We start from the raw sequence: 25686 nt of genomic DNA, 5'->3' as shown, positions 1-25686 counted from the left end.
CAGGTAAAGGCCAGACGATTTTATTAAACTGTGTGCTCTAGAATTCCATCCCACCTAATGTCGAGCGATTTTTTTTCCCCCCCCAGCTGTGAGTGAGTTATATGAATCTGAATGTTAGGATTATCTTGATTTTGCGCTTGCCTGTTTAAAACTTTGGCTGCGGACTATCTACGAGTACTTTGCGTTTTGTTTATGTTTAAAAACAGACAATTTGCTATCTTTATCGGTGCTGGAGAGGGATGCCTTATGTGGTGGCTGATATAGCCGGGTGGTGGAGCTGCCAGGTTATACAAACGTCTCTCACCTGTCTCTATTATCCCCTCAAAGGAGGATGGTAGGGTGCAGGAGAGGGACAACCGCAGCCTGCAGTCTACTGAGTTCACATTCAGACGATCCTGGGGCTACAGCAACAATCATGCACACAACGATTTATGTCATCACTTAGTCCTGTGTCAAAAACTATCACAATTAGTGCTTTGGCCACGAAGATAAAATTTCGCATTTCTATTCCTACTTAAGACGGATATATAGACGTAGCCCACCTTAAAGGTTTCACTACTAGATGTCCTCCCGAAGCTAAAGGATATTGTATGAAGTTTGAGAAAAAAAAAAATGATAATTACGTTCTCGGGTTCAAGGGGCTAACTTGATCTAAGACTGATATCCTACCATCTTGAGTGACGAGCTACAACAATAGTCTGACACTGGATCAAGGTACAAGATGTGAAGAAAAGTTATGGAATTGATGTACAGCCGCAGCATTGCCTATTTTGTCACTGAACTACATGAAACAGGCTGCAAAATTATGAAAATCTGGGCCAGGTTTAGGCAAAAGAACTTTAATTTGGAAATACTGCACCACTTACATACGGAGCGGTGGGCAAGACAAATAGCCAAGGAAGAGGTATTACGAAATCCAAGTCAACGAGAATCCTGTCCACTGAAGGACTTTACCCATTCTGAGTGACTACGTATTTTGTTTTATTCTTGCTCTCTCCTGACTTTTTTTTTTTTTCCTTGCCTTACGATAGAACGGGGTGGTTAGATATATTTAGCCTTCATTAACCTCTTGGCTGTCAGACGTTCCTCCTAAGCTGAATAAAAGCGTCCAGCTGTAACAAGAATTATATAAAAAAATAAATCCTTGGGGTGAGAGGGATGAACAGGGAGGAAATAAGGGAGTGAAAAGGGTAGTAACCGTTTCTTTCAGCCTCGTCAGTACACGGTATCTACCTAAGTCCAGCGATGGCAAGAACAATAAAGACAACGTTATTATACTGCCTATCTATCTAGTCAGACGCCTCAATCCAGTATGATGTGCCCACGAACAAATCGCCTCCATGTCACCCCGTTCTCCACCATTTGGCCGCTCTACCTCCAGCTCACTCACCTCTCTCATATATCTCTTCACTTCATCCTTCCATTTCATACTAGGGGAGATTAATATAGGTGAATATCATCTGACAGTACCATAAATGAAAACAGGAATGCACTCTAGATGACTAACACAAAAATGATCAGCGTATTAGTAATCTCTTCACTGTATACAGGGATCTCTCTCTCTCTCTCTCTCTCTCGTTATCCGTCCCCCCCAACACTGCGTTAGAATGTATAACTCAGGGGCCCCTAATCAATGGTCAATGGATCACTACTGGTCCATCGTTTGTTTCCTAGTGGTCCAAAGAAGGATGGAAAGTGAAAGTAATTTTAAAGAACTGCACATTTTCTGGGCCTTACCGCAACGTATCGCCTTGTTTTGGCATATTTTTTAAAGCATATCTTTGTGAGTCCATGATTTCCACACTACTGGCAATAAAGATCCAACACCAATCTGAGATGGATATTAAACCTGACCTTTGATATCTCGTTTCTGCCACTCAGCCAAGTATATACACTGGTGACACGGTAAAGTGTCAGGTTTCACACTATCTTCGTTGTTCGCCCTCACTCCCTCCTGTCTTACAGTTACTATCATTCATCCTTCAACGCTTTGTCCCACCCTTCTTCCTTCCCTCTCCCCTCATCATCCTTTCTCGTCTCACCTCCATTCACTTTCCTTCCCTCTCCTATGAGAGCCGAATTTCAATTCGGCTCCCATAGGAGAGGGAAATCCTGAGAAGAGAGGAAAGAAGTTTATATTTCTTTCCTCTCTTCTCACCCCCCCCCATCCCCTATTCTCAAAGTACTTCCACTCTTGGAAGAGATAAATATGGTTACTCATGGAAGCAATTTTTGTATTAGTTCAGTTTTGCTGTATGGAGAATTTGGTCACTGACAGAGACCGTTTTAATGCTACTGTTTATTACTGCCTTTCGCTGTTAATTATTTCCGTTTACTGTTTGTTCATCAAGGTGATTTAATGAAATACTGGCGTAAAACTGGGTGATCCACAGACTGGGTGGTCAACTTTAAAGAAGTTACGAAACATGATGTAGATTATGGTAAATACAAAATATCATTCGCTGCTTCATTCATTCGCACTACACCTCTTCTTACCTCTCCGTTGCTCCGCCTTAGTCTCGCCTTATCTTTGCATCATACCGTCCCTTTTGGTTGAACTTCAATATTCTTGCATTTTTTCTCTCGGTTCCCCTCATTTCACCTACACAGCCTCTGAAAAACGCAATCAGACCTTTAAATAATAGGTGAAGTATTATTAGGCAAAGGCACGACAGTTTTATCATGCTGCATAAATGATGCCACAAATTAACCACACTCAGCGCGCCACGAAAAGTAGCGGCTGCATAATTCACTAAAACTGAAAATGTGTTCAGTAATTGGTAAACTTAAGATAATCGTATACACCACTAAAAAACAAAACAAAACTCTTAAGCACTATGGTATTTATGTAGTTCTGAAAACGGCAACAGACGATGCTTGGAATTTGTAAAAGAGAATGAGAGTTAGACAAGGAAAATACCAGAAAATTGCATATAAACACAATAGCTCTGCAGTTATGCTTACATAATATTTTTTGTTCATGTTGATATGACAGAAGATATTAGGAGAGATCGTTTGGTTATGTGGAAAGACTGGAGAATGAGAAACTGACTAGGAGAATGGGAACGGGGAGAGGAAGGGGGAGGCCGATGATGAAATGGAGGATGGGGTGGACAGATGTAGCCTACAGTACGAGTGCGATACGCTGTACACGTATGGCAGAGGGTGGCGTGAATTGGAGAAAGCGCTGCCTAAAGGCGTAGGGCTGGTAGAAATGGAGAGTATTCTTTTGTGGGATGAAGGCGTCTGGGAATAGGCAGACAGACTTAGAGCGTTTATATAACAAACTATTGTTCACTCATTATAATTAGTTGGAGATTTTCGACTTTTTGCATCCTGACTCCTCGTAGTTCAAAGGAGGAGATAACACTAAGGTTCCGCATCCATTCATTAGGACTTCTTGATTTGCATCGTATTCTTAGTGTTAATCTCTTGCTACTGCTCAGCATTCCAGATGGAGAAATATAAATTTTACATCTAGTTTTGGTAAATTTGCCCACTTCAATAAAGTCCTCTATGGGCTACTCTCAAAACTGGCCAAAAACTATTACCTCTCCATATCGAACGCAGAGTTGTTACAGGAAATGGGAAGTTAAAATATGTCGTTAGCTAGGAAGAAGTGTTATAGAAATGATGTACTGACGATGTATTATCTTATTTTACCATGCAGTACCGGCTAAGGAGACGCAAATCTTTGCCAAACTGATCACAGAAGAGAAATGTTAATAAAGGTTATATATATCTAATCCCTCCAGTGACAAAAATCTTCCTTATGGTTGTTGTTGTTATTGGTGACAGTGGTGGTGGTGGTGGTGGTAGTGTTACTATTGCAACCTCAGGCTCATTTCGTTGTGAACCCGGTGGACCGCAGGAACTCGACGACTTGGACTGGTCGCTCTCCCGAAGTCTCTTGTTGAGGCTATGTTGAAGTACTGTCAGTGTTGTCACACTGTGGTGGATGTGGTAACTGCAGTGTCGGCAAACTGGATTACTTGTGGGTTGTCTTTTGTTGTGTTGGTATTGTAGAGGGAAGAGTGGTGGCCGCATCTCAGTCTGGTAAGGTGTAGTCATGTCCCTCTGAGTAGGGCAGTTTCTGAGGGATGTATGTCTGCTGGTGGTTCGTGAAGGTTGCTGTGTGGTTGAAGGTTTTGGATGGATGTGGTGGCTGTGTGTTTATGTATAGGTCTGTGAACCGTAGTGTTGGGTGGTGAAGTGAGGATGTTGCTGAGATACTCTGTGTGGAGTTGGGCATTTGTTCGTTTCTTGCTTCTTCGCGGACAGGGATGATGCAACATGAACTTACAAGGGTGGGATCGGTCTTTAGCTGAAGCAATGAACTAAGTGCCTCTCATATTCATATGACCTTTGGAAGCATTATTTTTTTTTTCTTGATGCAAGTGATCTAGATTTATGATTTTGGTGCATCTTTGGGATCGGTCTTGAGCTGAAGCAATGAAATAAGTGCCTCTCATATTCATATAACCTTTGGAAGCATTTTTGTTTCTTGATGCAAGTGATCTAGATTTATGATTTGGTGCATCTTGTTATTATTTTTACGGCTTTGTTTTTCAATGAGGTTGGGGCCCAGCCTGGGCTAGCACTGTTTATGGCTGTTCTTACGAACTGTTTGGAAACATTTTTCTGGGATTCTTTCTGTTGCCCCAGAGTAATGCCTGTGAGTGTCTTCATGGCATCGGGTTCATGTGATGCCTCTGCACTGATATTACTTGTGTGCAGTCCTTATATGTGAAGAGACTGCCTGATGTATCATGGTGGTAATGATTCGTCAACCTCCCACTCATGATTCCTCGTCGAGTTGCTGTTTAAACTAAATATGTGCTGATAATCAGTGTCTTACAATCCACAAAGGATTTTGAAAATCTCAGTTAGCTGTCCGGACAAACGCAAAGTCTCTAACAAAAGAGAATCAGTGCCTACATCCTTCCATGGTATCCCATGTGTCTGCTGAATTCAGCATAGCAGCCCATGTCTGGACTCTCTCAAGCCTCGCAATTTCCTTTTTCAGGGTCGGCGACCAGAACTGCGGTGCATATACCAGATGCGCCCCTACAAGAGAACTGTGAAGAGAGAAGACTATTTCCTCGCTTCTGTACACACACACACACCCTTTCTATTATATATATATATATATATATATATATATATATATATATATATATATATATATATATATAATGAGGTGAACCGTCCCTCCCAACTTAGCAGTGTACTGTACATCCCAGAGCTCACCTTCCTCAAATACAGGCAAACAGTACTGCTTAGCTATACAATATTTATTCCAAGATTTTAGCATACTTACAGAGTCTCCCTCAAGGTACAGAGCTCTACAATTACAGTAGAAAAAACGAAAAATAGATACATAATGCAATCCTCTTTACTGCTAAAGAAAGGCCGAGAAAGTCAAAGTAGGGCTAAAGTTGAACCGGAGTAAAACTTAAGTAATGTTTAATCCAAATACACCAAAGAGCTTTATCAGAATAGGCGAAAAAAAATTTAAAGAAGTCGAGGAGGACAATTACTTGGGGAAAAAACTAAAACTAACGAAGGACCATGATAACGAAATAAAATGACGCTTTACGATTGGATGGAAAGCTTTCGGTAAACACAGAGACATCATGGAAATTTGCTTCCCAATATGTATGAAACGAAAAGTATATAACGAATGTAGAATTCCTGCTATGATGTACGGTTGTGAAACCTGGAAACTGACAAAATCAATGAAAAATCAATTAATTCGAACGCAAAGTGCAATGGAAAGGCCAATGTTGGGAACTCCTTTAAGAGACAGGAAAAGATCAATTTGGGTGAGAGAGTAGACTAAAGTCAAAGACATTACAGAAGTTATAAAAGAACGGAAATGGAGTGGGCACGTCATGTAGCAAGAATAAAGGATAACCGATGCAGCAAGAGGCTGACTGACTGGATCCCAAGAGACTGGAAGCGTTGCAGAAAAAGGCCAGACAAGAAGTGGAGAGATGAGATAGAGAAGTTTGCAGGCAAAACGTGGCAGATACTGGCTCAGTCAAGGAATTCGTGGAGATGGTTGGGGGAGGCCACTGTTCAGCAGTGGACTTTCAATGGCTGATGATGATGATTATATAAGATATCTATCTATCAATCTAATCTATATATATATATATATATATATATATATATATATATATATATATAGTTTATATGAGAGAGAGAGAGAGAGAGAGAGAGAGAGAGAGAATTTAATCTTCCTCATCGTAATTTTGCAACAGTAATCTCCACTAGTACAGCCTGGTACAAAATTTCAACAACTATTCTTCTGCGTCTACTGTACACTATAATGACTTCATATGTCACTTCCCCCCCTAATGCATGATATCAAGGAGAATAATGTATGGGCAGTGACACATACCCAATTCTTCTCAGCTCTGGAATATTAGCCCATAAAGCGGAGTGAGGAGCAGAACAGACAAGATATTAGGCGAGCTTTTGTTCCGACCGCACCAGAATACATTACCTCCATAAATCATACCACATTATCCGCCGTCATTCTTAAAGTGGATCCTTCACGCACTATCTAATGTATGTCTTTGTTCATATTCTCGTGGGAGTAGCAGGCTTTGTACCACGTATTCCTTATCCGTTTACTGCAGCTTAGGGTAATTCGGGATTTTCTTGTAGGTTATTTAGGTAATCTATGTTGGTGTTGGAAAGACATAAATAAACCGAAGTGTGGTATAGTGTAGTATGCAAAATATATAAGTAAGAAAGAGGGCCTTGGGAGCTTCCTTAGCTGGCGAGAATACGGCCCTGTGTCAGCTAAAGTAATGTTTTTGTTTGCTGGGTATCGACCATTTGTTACCTGTCCCCCGAGACACCAGGCATGAGAGCGTCACGTTCTTACTTTCTTGTCTTCTTTCCTGCTTTTGCGCATGGAATATCTTTGAATTAGTCTCCTCCACATGATTACGTGTTTTTTTTTTTTCCCCTTTTCTTTATTTACTCCTGTTACAAAGTGATGAATTCTTCCAGTTTTGGAGGAGACTTTTTATTGTGAACGGTTTAATCAAAGCTGTATCTTATCCCCTCACTTCAAAATCTCTCTCGTAAATCTAATCAGTTTGGTGGCATTAAGTTTAAAAGACGTCACTCCACTGATGAGGTTTAATCATCGTCACGCTCATACCGCACATCTTTACAGAGTGTACTGTATTACTCTTGCCCTGCACTATCGACCACAACCCCCCAGTCCTCTCCATCCATCGCATCCTTTTATTATCCCTCCATCTCTCTTCCTCACCACATCGAACCCTTAAGTGACACATATAAGTTCCATCCGACCATCGTTAATGCCTTCATTCATACAACAACCATCATCCAACCCACTCCTTCCTGTCCACCTCACTCATAATACTGCTCCCTGATCTTTAAGTTACTCCTTCCCCGACTACTTATTACCTTCCCAGGGATGCCCCACCACCCACCACCCACCACCGTTCCAGTCCGTCCTGCCCACTCTTCTTTACCCGCCTCAAACATTTTAGCTCTGACGTCATGACTATCATTAAAAAAAAAAAAAATGTTATGACTGCCAGCCGACTCGCAACACACATATTCAGAGGATATACTTATCTCGTCATACCCCACCATTCATTACCATCCAAGGCCATTCCGCCGACTCAACTTCACCCATCCTACTCAGTGCTGAAAGACCTGAATCGACTCTCTAAAAACAAACAAACAAACAAACAAGCAAGCAAGCAAGCAAACAAACTGCATCACTAGGGCTGACTTTTGGCAATCACCTTCGTGGGCATAACCTAATCGATAAATACTGACCTGAATAGATACGATGGACGTGGATTGGCCTGATGGGACTTACACTGACAGAAATTGGGCTGAAATTATGTCAGAGCGTGAACATGGCGCTGATGTAGTGTAGACAGAACAAGAATGGATGCCAACTGATCTGAATGGATATGAATGGCCTTGATACTGTCTGACTGAATTAACTATACCTGAAATGACTCAAATGGTTCTGAAGGATTATGGCTTGACCTATCTGGATATGAAGACCCTGAACAGATTGAACTAGATCTTTTTGGCGTTAACCAGACGTGAATATCCCTTTACTAACTCGACTGTGCCCGACGAGATGTGAGGGAACTGAATGGAACTCACAATGCCTTAAGTTGGCTTGGTATGATCTGACTGAGTAGAAATGGATTTGAAGACCCTGAATGGATATGAATTGCCATTAACCTCTTCAATCCGATGACCTCTTTCTATTTCTGCTACTTCTAGACGATTCTGAAACCTTCGGAGAAATTACTCTACTCTTTTCACTCTGACTTGGCCTGAAATAGCCATCTCTCCATCTTCAATGCAGAGTTTTAATAGTAGATTAATACTAGAATACTGTGCTGATCAAGATGTGTTACGGAACTGATGTAGAGTCGTAGCACTGCCTTTTTCTGCCACTGAGCAATAAGCTGCATATGGACGAAGTGTCGGGGTTTACAGTCTCGGTTAACCCCTTTACAATCTGATTTCTATCCCTGAACTGGGTAAGATAATTTGTAGGTAAGAAGAATCAAGTTAAAAAAATAATGTCAACGTTTTGAAGAGGTTAATGAATCTGACTGGATCAATTTGTACCAGAATGTCACTGAGTTACCCAATATCGACCTCACTGGGCCGGAATGAATGTGAAAGGCCTGACCTAATTTAGTGGCCCTGAACTAATCCTAATGAACCAACATTGGCCTGATTGGACTTAACTGGCTGGGATAGACCCAGACTGACCAGACTGGGTCTGAACATGGCTGAAATCATCTAAAATGGACAAAGCACGGCCTAAACAGACATGAAAGAGCTACTGTCAGTATTACTGAAACACCGAAAATGGTCACCATTGAATGAGGGCGAGGATTTGGGACTTAAAGGCTTATGAAACGGGATCCCAGGCTCTCCCTATCACCAGCCTTCCATCCACTTCTGCAGCACTGCCCTGTTAGAATGGTGCAACAACCTCCTTCACAGAGTGCTGTGTTCTGTCTAACTACCAGACAATTATGTTCAAAAGAGAGAAATCCTAGTAGTTCCTGGATTAACACCTTAAGCCCGAGGACGTCTTTTATATTCCAATCTCGTTTCGACCAGATCAATTAGCAGTCAATGAAATTCCTTAAGGTTGGGGGAAGTAATTATTAGTTTAAACTTTGTAGCTTTTATTGTGGCCTCGTGTTCATTGGGACGGAAATCAAGTGGACTGCTGGCTGAAGCTGCCCTTTTCCTGCAGTCCACCATCCGCCTTTCGGGGAACAAGAAAGGACCTGAGGACCGCTTTATATAATCAAACGTCGTGAGAGCAAGACTGATATCTTAATCTTGCTACCACCAGGCAATTATGGTCAGGTCAGGATAGCTTCCTTCTCGCAGACCGTAATAAAAGAGAATGAAGGGCTATACTAAGCCCACCAGTCTGAATTCTCACCCAAGTTTAATATAACTCTCTGAGGGAGTAGTAGTAGTAGTAGTAGTAGTACTAGTAATAATAGTAGTAGTAATAATAATAGTAGCAGTAGTAGTAGTAGTGGCAGTGGAGGCGGCGGTGGCGGTTCATTTCAGTTCAATTACTTTTATTTCGCAATGTACAGTACAGTGATATTACACATACATTAAAATTTACGTTAATTACAAATTAGAATACAGAAACTAAGTACTTAAAAAATAATTAACAAAAGACTTCATTATAACAGGAAGCCTCTAATAATAAAGTAAATCTCTAAATATATCGTACAATTACTACTCCACGAATACTAACTCAAAGAATGTTTGAAGTACAAGAATAAGATACGATCATAAGAACTGAAAATTATTAAAGTGGGGTATAAAACACACACACACACACACACACACACACACACACACACACACACACACACACACACACAAATCAAATTTAACCTAATCCTAATGTGACACTTATTTCTGCCCACTGGTTCTCTTATCCTGTTATAAAATTTATTAGGCTACCTCCGTCTAGTACGTTGTTTTACCCCGAGTTTGTTTGTTTGTTTGTTCGTCTGTTAGCAGGATTACTAAAAAAGTTATAAACAGATTTTGATGATATTTTGTGGAACGGTGGGCCATGGGCCAAGGAACAAACTATTAAATTTTGGGCCGGATCCGGATCCGGATCCGGAGTATCCCGCACAGTATCTTCAAAAGTTCTCAAGTAATTTCAACGAAAATTTGTGGGAAGGTGGGCCATGGACCAAGAAAGATTTGGTAAAATTCTGGGGCGGATCCGGATCCAGATCCTATATCCACGGATCCGGATCCTTTTTAATGGCAATGGCATTGGCGGAGGTATGCGCTCTGAGCGCTTTCTGGTTTACGATTATATCATCTGGCCACAGATCTGGATTAGAGCTTGTCCCTATCATTAAGATTAAGTGTGGCTTAAAAGCCTTATCTAGTTCATTAATATCTTCAAAGTTCATTTTAATAGCCTATTATCTAATATACTCTCAGTGCTCACGTTCTGGCCGACACGACTAATAAAAACCTCAACGAACCCATTTGCTGCCCTGAATCCTCCATCCGAAGCTTTCTTCAACCCCGGCACGCTTAAATATTTTTTTATTTCATTTTTCCAAAGCTTCGCTTGTTCCGAGACTTCACTGTCTTCCACTGATTGGCTGAGTCGTGTCTCTTTGGTAACCTTACGTGCTAGAGCATCCTGACGCCGTGCACGAGATGCAATGTCGGTCAGGGCATTGGTCCAGCAGAAAATTAAAGCAGCAGCAGCAGAAGCGACGGCAATTACAGCAGCAGCAGCAGCAGCCGCCCGAAGTTTCATATGCATACAAAAAATACAATTCTTAGGCAGCCCACTATCCTTCTTCTCGGGGATAGAGAGGAAGCTAAGGGAAGTTCGTATAACCGGACATTGGAGACACCTGGCTATGTCGGTGCCGCCACGTAAAGGAGCCCCGCTCAAGTACCCTTTGGGACAGTAAAATGCAAATAAAGACGTCATCGTATTGCTGTGCTTGTCTTGAGTGTTGTATTCAGGCCAACACTGATCCTTTACTCCCATGACGCATTATATACTTTATTCTTGTACCATTAGAAATTTTACTTTACTTTGGACCGACCTGTTTTGGTGAAGGGGTTAATGAAGGCTATGGGAAACTCCTCCTCTTCGAAAATTCTCCCCAAGTTCGAGAGAGAGAGAGAGAGAGAGAGAGAGAGAGAGTGAGAGAGAGAATCATGGCTCTAAGGATACTCTGGCCATACTGGTACACCTGTGGCTTCTTCACTGATCTTGCTAAAAAAAAAAGGCTCAAGGTTTAAATTTATCGGCTACACAAAGGTCATTATGGAAAACAATCACCTTTCGCTGTCAGTCACTCTAAAACAAGACGCATTAGTCGGTTGACACAAGTTTCCGGTTATAATTTTAAGTGGATTTTTTTTTTTTCCCGAAAGTAATAGTGACTGAATCATTTTATATCCTCGCTCGCGAAGCGAAAGCTTATGTTAGGTTTTGTACGATGCGCATGCGCGCGTCATTTCCTCCCTCCTCTCTCTTTCTCTCCTTCTCTGTCTCTATGTGTGTGTGTGTGTGTGTGTGTGTGTGTGTGTGTGTGTGTGTGTGTGTGTACTAAATATCTCAGAAAGTTTTTGTCCGATTTTAACCAAATGTGTTGGAAGGATCTAGGGAAAGCCATGGCGTTGACGTACTGTTTTCGAGAATACTACGTCAAAGATCAGGCTCACAAGGCTAGGTGAAATTTTATCCTAGCATGGTCAGCTTAAGCAGTTTTTATCTGATTTCGACTAAACCTGGTGGAAGGGTGAGGGTAAGACAAGGACGAAGGGTTTCGATTTCGGGAACAATCAAAGGTCAAGGTCACAGAAGAAGATTGAAGTTCGACCCATGTGTCTCTGTGAACAAAATAACTAAAACAGTCTTGAGCTGATGGTTGAGAACAATAGGTCAGAGGTCATGGCTGCATGGCAGAGTTAACTAAAAATGTTGTTAGCCAATTTGGACCAACTTTTTGGAAGAATTCGGGGGTAAGGAATGAATAAAAGCGTCGATTTCTGAGAACACGCACTGAGAGGTTACGGTCTCAGGAAAAAGGTGAAAAGTCAAGGTCACAGTGCAAGGTCAATTCAAACAATTCTGTTCTAGTTTGAACCAAACATGATAGAAGGGTTATGGGTCAGGTTAGAATGAAGTCATCGATTCTGAGAATAACAGCTCCAAGGCCAAGGTCACAGGACAAAGTCGGATGTTTGATCTTTAGACCAAGTGGTGGGTGTGGGTGTTGTACTTTGTGGTGATCCCTTTTGTTCAGCTCGGAGTCCACCATAGGGAACTGTAACAAACATCCCTACCTTTCCCTCTATCGCCTCACCTCAATACTGGGTGTGGTCAACAATGCTTTTATCCATTTTTTCCAGTCCCACGATCCTTTACCGTTCTTCCGCACCACCCACCACACGTAACAGAGTCAGTCCAGCAATCTGTACGTGTACTGACGTGTACTGTCAGGGACAAAAGCTCTCAGTATTTCAGTTTCTCTATTTCTCTTTTTCATTTGCTGTTGAATATTCCTTCAGCTGAGAAAGTCTGTTAAGTGTCTCTACCTATAGGTGACTCTCTTTGATAAGTTAGGGAGGAAAGTGTCGGACATGTCTTAAGTACAAAATAGGCTCAACGGAACAGTTGGCAAACTTTTGTCCCTGAGTGTACCATGGCTAAGAGGATATTCTAGTAATAATCTGAGTGTGCTGACGCCATCAATCTTGCTAAGTGTCCTTCTTGCGCAAGTAAAAGTGACTGAAACTTTTTCACCTCTGAATTCTACCGTGTGGCACTCTACCGACGAACCCAACCTTTCATATTATGACTTCACCGTTGGACGCAGTCAGAATACATTCCTCTAATCTTCTCTTTCCAGTATTCAGTAAGAACCGTGAACATGTGCGGTAAACTGGTGACGTGATGGTATGTGGTACGCAGGACGATTACTGGGCCTCAGGAAACGGCCTGTCAAGTCTACTGTACGCCCAGAATCGAACATTAAAAAAAAAAAAAAAAGCTTCACCCTGACCTCAGTGGGCGACTGTTTCACCCACGAGTCACCACACGCAACATATTCCGCTTAGAAATATAAATATACAGCCACGAGCAAAAGTTCGGCGACAGTCCTCTGACAGCATTGTGTCCTGCCTCCCCTTTTACCAGTTCCTCACCACACGGCAGACAGTATCCTTCCTTCTCATACCCCGCTGTGTGTGTTTCTTATTACTTTCAAATAAAAACAGTTCATGTACACGAACACCTTCCATTGCCACAGCCGGCAGAGTGTTGGCGAACTTTTGCTCATGTCTGTACTTAACCCTTCAGTAGGATGACGACAGTATGTGGAAATATCTCTAGGAGTGGCCCTGCCCGTATGTCGCTCAATAATGTTTTCCGGAAACCAGATGATTCACTCCTACAGACTCTAGTGGAGCCACATATTTGGGTCAAGGAGATCCAATTTTCACGTCTGTAAATTTTGGAGACCTTAGCGAAGCCCCATATTAGGGTCCTGAAGCTTCCGCGTCTGTTTTGTCCTTTTGTGCTCGTTCATTTTATTCTTGCAATCTCAAGACACTAAACTTCACTCCAGGAAAGAATTTTCGAAATGATGGTGTTAGACATCGCCTTCATTACCCCTTCACTACGAAAATGTTTTGCTAAGCGGAATATCATTGTCTGGTAACAGCAAAAGAAAAAAATAAAATAAAAGACGTCCTCGGGGTGAAGGGATTAAACTTGGGGCTACTTGTTTACACTAGATATTTATTTTCGAGTACTTAAAGCCCGAGTCAAAGTCCAAGAACAAAAAGTCGTCCACAGAATCTGAAACCTTGAGTCCAAGTTCATGTAGGCTATTCGCACTATCACCATTAGTGCTGGAGAGGGACGCCTTCATGTGGTGGGACAGATATAACCAAGAGGCTCCACTGGCTGGTTATACAAACGTCCCTCAACTACATCTCTATCTCCCAAAAGGAGGATGGTGGATTGCACGGAACAGACAGCTTAAGCCTGCACTACACCGGGTTCAAGTTTCAGGTGAGCCTGGACTAAACAACAACAAAAACTATCATCAATAAAAGTTTAGCGACATTCCTCCGCCGGCTGTGGCGCTGTGTTACTTGCAACAGTCTCGCGTGATGGCAATATTAAGCACACGACAACAAGTATGAGCAAGAAGGATACTCTCTGGTATTCTGGGAGGAATGAGAAGTAAATACAGAAAACAGGACACAACAGTGGCGGGGGAGTAATAATAATATTTTCCCCGTGATGGTACACTTCCTCCAGGAAACTATTTTCTGTTCTTCCAATTTAAAACTGTGTAAAAAACAATTCAAAATTTCTTTACTAACAGGTCATGTATGTGTACGCCTGCTAATTGTATTAATACAACACAAAGATGGAGTTTTACACACTGTAAAAAAAAAATTCGCTATCCATTCGGAACTGAATTCAATACTTAAAAAAGAAAAAAAAAAAAATCCGACAACACAACGCTCATTGTCAAATCATCGAAAACCTTGAATCAAGGTTTTCAATGATCAAGGTCCTTGATTAAATATAATTTTCGAAGTGACTGCGCATTGACACTCTTATGTTCCAATGATTCACTCTCACCTGAATATACTCGCGTTGGGTTCCCTGGAATAATATATTAGAGTTGTTCCGACCATGAGGGGATTACTGGAACCACTATTAATATATTCTCAGATTCCTATGACTCATCTTCGGCTGAAAGAAAACACTTGGGCGGGTGCTGGAATAATGGTCCTGGAGTGAAAGTGTAAATACATATAACTGAACCTTGTCCTCGTTGGGGACGTGTGAGGGTGAAGGGGAAGGGGGAGGAGTATACTCTATATGTGTGTGTGTGTGTGTGTGTGTGTGTGTGTGTGTGTGTGTGTGTGTGTATGTGTGTGTGTGTGTGTGTGTGTGTGTGTGTTTGCGTGCGCGTGGGTGCGTGTGCGTGTGAGGCCGCCAGTAGAGGGAGAGGTGGGAAGAGTGTCAGTGTGTCGGCAGCCATTGATCTGAGTGGAGGTGCTGTGTGCGTGTGTGCGCGCGCTCCCGTGTCTGCTTTTAAGTTCTTGCTGGATCCCAGAGCTGTGGTGATGTTGTGAAGGTGGTGACCGCGGAAAATCATCATCATCATCATTATTATTATCATCATCACACTTGTCATTATCATATATATCTTTTTTCATAACTATAACTCGAGAAACAGGAAGAAAGCTCAAAAGTACGAGGACTATTATCGCAAGAGTGCCTTCTGAAAAATTTGCCACACTTACACTCACTCATCCTTCAAGTCTTCAAAACCCTCAGCTGTGGGAAACAGGGACAGTAATTCCATTCTGCGTCTGTAGTTCCGCACCTGTGCACATAGGAACATAAGAAGAGAGGATACTCCAGTAAGCTGGATGATCCATTTTAGGCAGCTTCCGTCAAAGATTGAAAAAGATGAGGACGACAAAAGAAGGCTCTAAGCTCTCCAGCACAAACTGGTAGGAAAAAGTGAGCGGGGACATAGTGCTACATAGAAAAACTGCCATGAGAGTTTTATAGGAAAAAGCAAAGAAGATAGTATATTAGAGCATAAGAACCAGGAAACAATTAATAGTAATAATTATTCTGTCGTGTGTGTTTTAGTGACATGAGGCGAGAATCATACCCAACCCTTTCCAGTCACAGACCTATCTATCTTGTTACTGAAACTCAACCAAAAGAATATCATCTACGTAACTAGGTTACTTATTCCACTCATACTCTACACAATTCTTAAACCAACTTCTTCCTATCTTATGAAGCGGAATTTTTCTTGTTTGAAACCATCAGTTCACCCGAAAACCCCTTTCTCTACGGAATTTTATTACGTGCAAACTAATTTCTCTCGGTCACTTAAGAAAGATTCGTTATGTTACGTAAAATTTTTGTCATTTTTGGCATATTACCAAAAATCTCTGTCAGCTTTATAGTACGGATTAACAAAACTCCACCACATAAACCAAGTGTGTCCATACTACAGCAAGATAAAGGTATAGCATTATTTTGCACATCCTGTTACACTGCTACAAGACTAGGACCGTATTTGCTATATTTTGTGCATTAATAGAGTATTATCTAGATTTAAGATCTTTGCTAACTCTGATTCCTAGATCCCTCTTACACTCTTATAAATAAAGTTACCGGTATATAATATTGTATTATATCATCTGCGACGCTGAAGGCATTGCTTTTGTGGTCAATTTGGTTGAAAGAAACATATATTAACAAATTATTTCACGAGTACCATGCCCGATTTGGTTCAAAATTGGCATATACACTGTGTATAGTTCTTATTAAAAAAAAAAAAAAAGTGATTCTGGTGCAAATCTATCAAAGTTTAAGGTCATGGCTCAAGGTAAAAGTGATGGGTGTGTAATATATCTCAGGAATATTTTATTTGATCTGGATTAAATATGGTTCCTACCTCTTGTGCGAGAATGGACGGAAGTGACTTGATTTTGGTGCAGATTGATCAAAGGTCAAGGTCGGGGGCCAAGGTCAAAGTTCGGGTGAGACGTCCTCCTCCTGGCTGAGCGCTCTCTCTCTCTCTCTCTCTCTCTCTCTCTCTCTCTCTCTCTCTCTCTCGTTAAATATATGTGACTCTTGATGGTCTCGTGAGTTAATACACTCCAACCGGGTGTGGCTCATCAGGGGAGACATTTGAGGAGTGGTTATGGTTTATGTTCACACAACACTACCCTGGGAGAAGGTACTGATCATTATCGCCTTAAATATCAGGACTAAGGCCCTGTTTACACGAGGCATTTTCAAACGCACGTTTCCTGAAAACGCCTCGTATGAACAGGGCCTTAGTGGCATAGTCCCGGGTTCCTAGGTTCCTGAAATGATGATAAGTAGATTATTTATTTGTTTTATTACACATTTTTTATATTTCACATCCTTGAGATTGAATAATGGAACTGGTGACCAAGGTCCAACCCGTTTGGTTAATACTTATTACAATTATCCAAAGGATGCTGTTTTTCTTTTTGGTGCTGGGAATGGTGTCCCTATCCTTCGGACCAACGCTCCTTACTACGTCCTCAGGAGTCACAACTTTTATTTCTGGACTGACTAACCTGAAACTCACTATGTATGTACTCGGGCCTGGTATCTCGAGACACTTTTCTCAGAATTTCGATACAGAACTTCAAAATAATATAAAAGCCCCCCAGTCTGTAAAAAGATGTACATGGTACCACCAAAAGATGAGTGTGGAATCATCTGTTGCTAAAACAAGCATCCTAATTAAGACACGCGTTCCATTCGGCTGCAAACGTGTTTACATAAAGTGGGAATATTTCTTCAAAGGTCCCGATCTAGGTTGTTATGCATGGATGAGAGAAAACGTTTCTTGTGTTTAGCCCATAGGGTCATGCTATACCAGAAGCAATGTTTAGGGAATGTCATGCATTTGCTCACAAATCTTGGCTTTGTGTTTATAATCTGATATGTGATTATTTATATGTATGGAATGAGGCTGGTGGGGACGCTCACCATCCACTCACTCGATTTAGTGCTGCTTTCGGGTGCCTATCCTTTCCTCTCTTCCTTCTTTCCATTCTTCCTTTTCGCTCTTTCTTTCCTTCATTTTTCCCCTTCCTTCTGTCTGCGGGCGACTCTACACTGAGTGACAAGCCAAATGGTTTCCTGAACACAAGGAAACCATTTACTACGCTCGGTGGTAATCATATAACCAAATTATGGCACCTGGTGGTTTAGTGGGCAATTAAGGCGCTCCAATTGGATTGCGCCTGTGCAAGATATCATCCAAGTGGTTGGGGTTTACTGTTCACGTAATGACATTAAGGGATCAGTGAGACTCGTCACTCATCTTAAATGTCAGGACCAACTTGCCAAGCCCTGGGCTCCAACGCTCCTCATAGAGCAACACTGGATTATCTGATGAATGGGTGGATGGATGGATGATTGCAAGGCCCGTTTCACTGTTCTAAGTTCTCTCGCTTTTATATTTTTTATGTCCTAATTACACTCGACCTGACAGAGTCAGAGGAGGGTGTTGTTAGAACTGGGATCACTAGGTGTCCGTTCACAGAGTTGGGCGGCAGGGTGGCTGGTCAAGCGTAGAGATTTCGTTTCCGGGCCAGAACTCAGCAAGTATTCATGACAGAGTCATTAAATGTCACACAGTTATGTGTCTTCAAGTGAACTGGTGCCTTTTGACAGGTAAAATGCTGTGTCTTAAGTAGTTATTTTTTAATAATGAAAAAGTAAGAAAAACAAATAAATTGCCAGAGATTTCAATGCAACCTTTGCAAAGAATCTGAAGGGCCCAGATTGTGTCCTCAAGGCGTTCTCCTTACACCCACCTTTAAAAGAAGAGATAGGGGCAGGTGAGGGCCGTTTTGCACTTGGTCAGGTATGCAGGGAGGTGGGGGAGTATGTGCTTGGTTAGATGGGGGTTGCAGCAGCACAGCGTTGCCAACAGTATGTTTTTTTTTTTTTGGATGTTACCAACTTTAGTGGGAAAAAGGATCAGAAAGATAATGATGGTGATGATGAGGATGATTTTATATTATGTTAACAATAACACTTCTGAATTAGCCATAGTGTGAAGAATCAAATAAAATGATGTTACATCTAATTTGATTACTGATTATCAGTACCACTAAGGTTGATAACAGACTTTGAAAACATCTGAAAATGTAATATTCCAACTTATACAATTTATGTCAGAGGTATGACTAAGATAATACCTCATTATACAGACCGTAGAAAACTGAGCAGTTGCATAAAATAAAATGAAACAATGAGCACTCAGAAAGTGGACCACTTGCTGTCCACAATTATTCCAAAGTAGAAATTTTGCTCTGTGACCCTGATCTTCGATTGACTATTTTCACATTACTTATCTTCACCTGACATTCAACTGTCCTAGCGAGCTTGAATAAATTGAATCAGATGGTTTAACTTGACCTTGCAGTGCTTTTGACCTTTGACTTGTTCTCTAAACAGAATCACTTCATCCTTGGCTGAATTGAAAATTGAAGTTTCATCAAAGTCTGGCAATGATCTAATCAATTTGATGAGGGTTAAAGGACCGAATATTTGACCTTACACTGTGATCTTTATTTCGACCGATGTATTCTTAAAGCCGCATAACTTCATTTATTCCTGACCTTCAACCCTTCCATCAAGTTCAGTCTAAATCGGACCAAAACTGTTGGAAGACACCATACCCTTGACCAAATAACCTATGCCCTTTTGGGGAGAAACAAAATCACTTACTACTGTGATTGATCTCCACCACTACCAAGTTTGAGTCTAAATCCACCCAATAGTTTTTCAATAACCTTGCTAACAGGCGCAGAAAAAAAAAAAAAAAAAAAAAAAATTACGGAGGCGAAAACATGCAGGGAAAAAAGTAACGCAGGAAAAAAAAAAAAGGCTTAATAAAATGAAATAGTCGCTGAATATATATTAATAAAGTTACACCAAATAATACAAAACCATCACGCTTAATAAAATGAAAACAAGGCAGAGTAAAAACGAAATTGTCACGTTGAATGGAATGATGATGGATTTATTATTTAATTCTTGCTATCAACAGGTGATTTACGTAGGATTAATGGAGAGAGAGAGAGAGAGTCAACAAGCGCTGGCGGGTGAGAAAACTTGACGCGAAATGAGAGAGAGAGAGAGAGAGAGAGAGAGAGAGAGAGAGAGAGAGAGAGAGAGTCAACATGCGTTGGTGAGAAAACTGACACGCAATGAGAGAGAGAGAGAGAGAGAGAGAGAGAGAGAGAGAGAGAGAGAGAGAAATATCAACATGCGTTGGTGTGAGAAAACTGACACGCAATGAGAGAGAGAGAGAGAGAGAGAGAAAGAGAGAGTCAACATGCGCTGGCGGGTGAGAAAACTTGACGCGAAATGAGAGAGAGAGAGAGAGAGAGAGAGAGAGAGTCAACATGCGCTGGCGGGTGAGAAAACTTGACGCGAAATGAGAGAGAGAGAGAGAGAGAGAGAGTCAACATACGTTGGTGTGAGAAAACTGACACGCATGAGAGAGAGAGAGAGAGAGAGTCAACATGCGTTGGTGAGAAAACTGACACGCAATGAGAGAGAGAGAGAGAGAGAGAGAGAGAGAGAGACGCGCTGGTGGGTGACAAAACTTGACGCGAAATGAGAGAGAGAGAGAGAGAGAGAGAGAGAGAGAGAGAGAGAGAGAGAGAGAGAGACTGTCAACACTGGCGGGTGAGAAAACTGACAGGACATAAGAGGGGTCAACACCAACAGGTCTAAGGCTGAACATTTGACGGTGACCTACTTTCACCATCTGCTCTCAGGAGGAAATTATACTGTACGGTACGTCATTCTTGCCCGATCGTTAACACATCCACCAAGTATGGCACACACAAGATCAAAACTACTTGTGTTGGAGGTGTTCTGTAACTCTGAATTTTTATCTTTCGCTGTGACCTTGACCTTTGACAGATTGCTATCAAAATGGGATCCCTTTATTTCTTGCCTTACCCTCAATATTCCCACAAACATTGGTGTACGTCGGATAAAGCTGGTAAAACTGACATAGCCACGTCACGAACTTGGACCTATTGGTAACAAAAAAGTAGGTCAGCTGCTTGCCTGCTCCTCAACCCTTCCACAAACTTTGATCGAAACTGGATCAAGGGTGTTTTAGCTCTGTTCACACCCACATACACTGTTCACACACCGATACATGAGTCAAAATTTGACCTTTCCCTGCCCTGTGACCTTGGGCTCTCACAGACTGCTCTCAAATTCGAACACCATAGTTCCTGCGTTACCTTTAACCTTTCCGCCAAGTTTCGTCTAAATCAAACAAAAACCACAGATGTTGATCTTGCTAGGTCTAACTTTGACCACGACGTTTGACCCTGACCTTCGACCCATTGTTCCCGAGAACAGTAGGTCAATCTACTGACTATCCCTTTACCCTTCCATCAAGTTTGTTTAAAATCGGATAAAGTGAGATATTTTGTTTTCACACACACACACACACACACACACACACACACACACACACACACGGACACGTGTGCAATACCCGTTCACGCTTCACGCATGTGGTTGTAATGAGAGAGAGAGAGAGAGAGAGAGAGAGAGAGAGACCTGGAACTACTATCCCCGGGGTATTTTTTCCCTCCTTTGTTGCTGTCTGATTAGCAAAGAAAATGAGGCGTCCTAATTCCGTTTTCTTTTCTTGTCCAGTGAAAGGGCAGACTCTTCTCTTATTAACAACTCCAGTACGATGACGTGTATTGTTCACTTAATCTCGCTACCACCAGACGATTTTCAATTTTTAATAATGAATACTCACAATGCACCTCTAGTAACAAAGATTATTTACCTGTGCATCCGATTCTTCCAAACAGACGATTTCAATCAGCGCCTGGACACCCCTCGTAGTCAGGGGTTTAAAAAAAGAAATCATTAATTCGTTGTGACATGACATGATTTGCTCACTTAATACCTGCTGCTGCCAGACGGTTTTCTTAAGCCCTGGGAAGGCCTCTCGTACTGAAGGGGTTAAAGGTAAGGAAAGAAAAACCCCCCATAATACGAAAAGTGTCTTGTAGCTGAATAAAATCACCTGAGGAACGAAGCATACATAACGTCAACATACCGAGCGGGGTTATTAAATCCTTGAAACTCCACTACACAAATGTCCCTCAACTCCCCCCCCCCTTATCCCTAAAAAGGAGGATGGTGGACTGCGGGAGGAGGGCAACTTCAGTCTGCAGTCCACCGAGTTCGCGTTCGTCTGTGCTTTGGGTTACGAGTATGACAACCCCTTCACTACGGGAGGTTGTATTTAAGCTGAATGAAATCGTCTGCCAGTTCCAAGAAGTGTTAAACTGAGGGGGTTAGGACTGCGGTGATTTCTGTTTGTGGAGAGAGAGAGAGAGAGACAGAGAGAGAGAGAGAGAGAGAGAGAGGGTGGGGGGACCGTAATCTTTTGTGTGTGTGTGTCCGGGTCGGTCAGGATCACTTGATGGTCGTGATCGTCAGCTTTTACCCTCCCGGAAGGGAGCTGAGAGCTCATATAGTCCGATCTAAGGGCAAGGCTGTGACCTTCACACACGCACACACCCATCCCCTTGCTCAAGGGGGACAGTAACCACCCACTTCGTCAGTGAAACTTCTCGCAACCTGAGCGAGGCGCGAACTCCCGTCCACCAGTTGGCAAGCGGGAACGTTACCACTGCAGTGTGTGTGTGTGTGTGTGTGTGTGTGTGTGTGTATCCAATCACCAATAAACTTACACAATCCCTTCACTACGACAGTCCTCAAATGTCACCCATGTTATCTCCAGACGATTAATTTCGGCCTGGGAAAAATCACTCACACAGGAGGGGTTAAGTAAAGTCACATTAATTTCCCCACAACAAGAACTCTTTCTTAAGCTGAATAAAATCGTCTGGCATGAGTAAAACAAGGTCTTAGTACTGAAGGGGTTAACCATTTGTTGTACTCGGGCGGGGGATGATAATAATAATAATAATAATAATAATAATAATAATAATAATAATAATAATAATAATACGGTAATTATTTTAGTCCCTTGCTTGTGAGGACACGATTTATTTCGTTCTATTCTGACAAACTCCAGACGATTTTACTCAGCTTAGGAAACCGGCCCTGTCACTGTGGGGGATTACAAAGACACTCTCTCTTCTCTACAATGACGCCCTCTTTTTTGTGGCGAATTCCTTCTATCTCCGGACGATTTTACTCAGCCTACCGCAGACTTCTGTACCTAAGGGGAAAAAAGGAAACTACACACCTTCACTATGATGATGATTTGCTGATTTACTTCCGCCTCTACCAGCTATTTTAAAGACAATACTCCTGCTGATTTGGTCAAGTTTACCCTCTTTGCATTTTTTTATTTTACTTGTCTATCTGGATCATGTAAATTTAATACGAGGATGCCTATTTTACTTTTTTTTAGTTTATTCTTGCTCCCTCCAGACGATTTTTTTTCATTCAGCCTAGAAACAGGTATTTGGCATCAGTGGATTGTGAAGGCCCAGTCTAACCAGGCCACTTTCAAAATTTCCCTGTTCTATCTCTGTCCCTCCCTAATTGTTGTTTTGTTGCTTTCCCCTCCCCCCCTTTTCCCTCCCCTCTCTCTTTCCGTCATCATTATCACGATCATTCTCTTTCCCCTCCTCCTCCAGTTATCAAGTACAGAAAATGAAAAGGATCTTTGTGTGATAATATCAAATGACCTAAAACCGAGTAAGCAGTGCACCGAGGCGGTTAAAACTGCAAACAAGTTGTGGGCTTTATTGGAAGAACTTTCGAGTTTGAATCGGAAAAAGTCATACTTGCCTTGTACAACTCGCTAGCGCGCCCATCCCGAGTATTGTGTGCAATTCTGGTCTCCGTACTACTGAAAGGATATAGAAAAATCAGAAAAAATACAGCGAAGAACCACGACTGAGACACAAACCATAAGAGGAGCGACTTGAAGAACTTATATTATTTAGCCTAGCAAAACGCAGGTTAAGAGGGAACCTTATTGAAGTTTTCAAAATCATGAAGGGATGTGACAACTTTGACATGAATAAATATTTTAAAATAGACCGGTCGAGTCAAACCAGGAGTAATGGCTGAAAAATTAAGGGAAAGTGTTTCCAATTCCACGAAGCAAAATACTTCTTCAACAGAGTCATAAATATCTGGAACAGATTACCCTCAGATACCGTGAACAGTATCTTAATTAAGACATTTAAAAACAAAATAGACAAGCACTTGCACGAGAATCCTCAGCTGACTCTGTCTCTGTCCGAATAACTTACTTTTACCAGCTACGTATAAATTCATTCTCCTCCTGTCTACAAGACATCCCGTAAACTTAACGTACCCATACATGGCGTCGCGTCACGTCATTATATACCGGTATTTACCTATTTTTTAAATGCAAATACAGTAGTATAAGCACAGACTACGATTTGCACAGACAGCCCTGAATTAACAGTCACTACTCTTACTTTCGATCTGTAATGGGCTGTGGATCACTGAGAGTCCCCATTAGTTAAGTGACCACCATCGGGATTTTTTTTAATGTACCAGGGGCCACTGCTTCAGGAGGTAACTTGTGTACTTATCCCGCATAGGAAAGTTTCTTGTCTTAGTGGAGTGAACGGAGCTGGGGCCTGATTGACTGCTGCCTACCTTAAAAGCGTCAGGCAAGAGTGCCGCACCACCCTTGAACATCCACACTGTGCGCTATGCAATTTCCACGCTGTGTCTACAGACGCCCCGTTAACTCAACGTACCCGTACATATTGCTATGCCATAATTCTTTATTTATTTGAATATCATTTAACTTTATTCCGTTCTCTTTCACGTTATTCAAACTGGTAGCTTATAGATAAAGTATTATAGAACGTAACTTTTCCTTTTCAGTCTTTCCTATGAAATTTCCATGTCAGTTTTTCCATGCTGCATGATGGTCCTTCTCACTTTTTTCTTGAGGGTTTGGAGGAAGGGGAAGCCTTCTTGCTTAACTAACCTTATTCTTCAGCACATAGAATTAGATCTCGTAGTCATAGTCTACTCTGTAACAAACAGCCTCGAAACAAAGGACCATAAGGTCTGTTGCTGTTTGTTTTCCTTTGTATTCTTCCTCCTCCTCCTCCTCCTCCTACTCATCATCATCATCATTATCATCATCATCATCATTAGCATCATCCTGTGTCCCATTATCGTAAGTGGATTAGTGGAGACTGGCTTAAGCCTTCCCACGACAAGAAGCCACTCCTAAGACGCATAATTATCGCCGGCCGGATTGAAGACTTTTCCTATCACCTGTTTCTTTGCGAAGTATTTACCACACGATAATCTCTTCAGTACGTCTCTCTCTCTCTCTCTCTCTCTCTCTCTCTCTCTCACACACACACACACACACACACACACACACACACACACACACACACACACACAGAAAACACTGAATGGATTAACGTGTCTTATTAAGAAACATACCGCCAAGGAAGAGGCATAACAGTGCATTCTAACCCCTTCGCAATGCAGTGGTGCTGGGGTGGGAGGGGAGGGGACTACTAATCTGACAAAATCGCCCGATGATAGGAAGAATAATATGTCCTTTCCATACTGGCTCGTTCCTGGACACCCGGATCTTGAGCAGGATAAGTAAACACAAAGTCGTGACGAACATAATGGTGATATATATTTAACATCGCCAATATGTTTGTCATGACTCTGTGTTTGCTTCTCCTGCCCAGAATAAAATATGTTGGAGGGGTTATTGGAGACTGATTATAATCCCTTCGCTACGGTGGGGGGCTCTCAAACTAAGTAAAATTATCACACACACACACACACACACACACACACATTACAAAGCATGAAAAGCGCCATGGGAAGCAGAAAATGTTGTAGGGACGGCACAGGTAACGCCATCTGAGCCATCCCGTCAAAACCTGAGAACTAAGATGCGTTGTTTGTGGACAAGGGTATATTTACGACAGGTGGTCTGTGGCAACTCATATCTGTTTCTACAGGAA

General features: G+C 41.9%; 1 protein-coding gene across 1 annotated transcript in view; it reads left to right on the top strand.

The window, feature by feature from the left end:
• The window catches only part of LOC145415838 (putative glutamate receptor), a 79583-nt gene that overhangs the window by 23855 nt on the left and 30042 nt on the right, over positions 1–25686 (top strand). The window contains exon 11 of the mRNA XM_080285020.1: positions 10736–10854. Coding sequence (XP_080141146.1) covers positions 10736–10854 — 119 coding nt within the window. The remainder of the gene's footprint in view (positions 1–10735; positions 10855–25686) is intronic.

The sequence above is a fragment of the Coenobita brevimanus genome, chromosome 13, assembly GCF_032717465.1.
Source record: "Coenobita brevimanus isolate Jiangsu-jjx chromosome 13, ASM3271746v2, whole genome shotgun sequence".
Classification (NCBI taxonomy): domain Eukaryota; kingdom Metazoa; phylum Arthropoda; class Malacostraca; order Decapoda; family Coenobitidae; genus Coenobita; species Coenobita brevimanus.
Note: the sequence above shows the minus strand (reverse complement) of the source record. Positions and strands in the feature narration are given on the sequence as shown.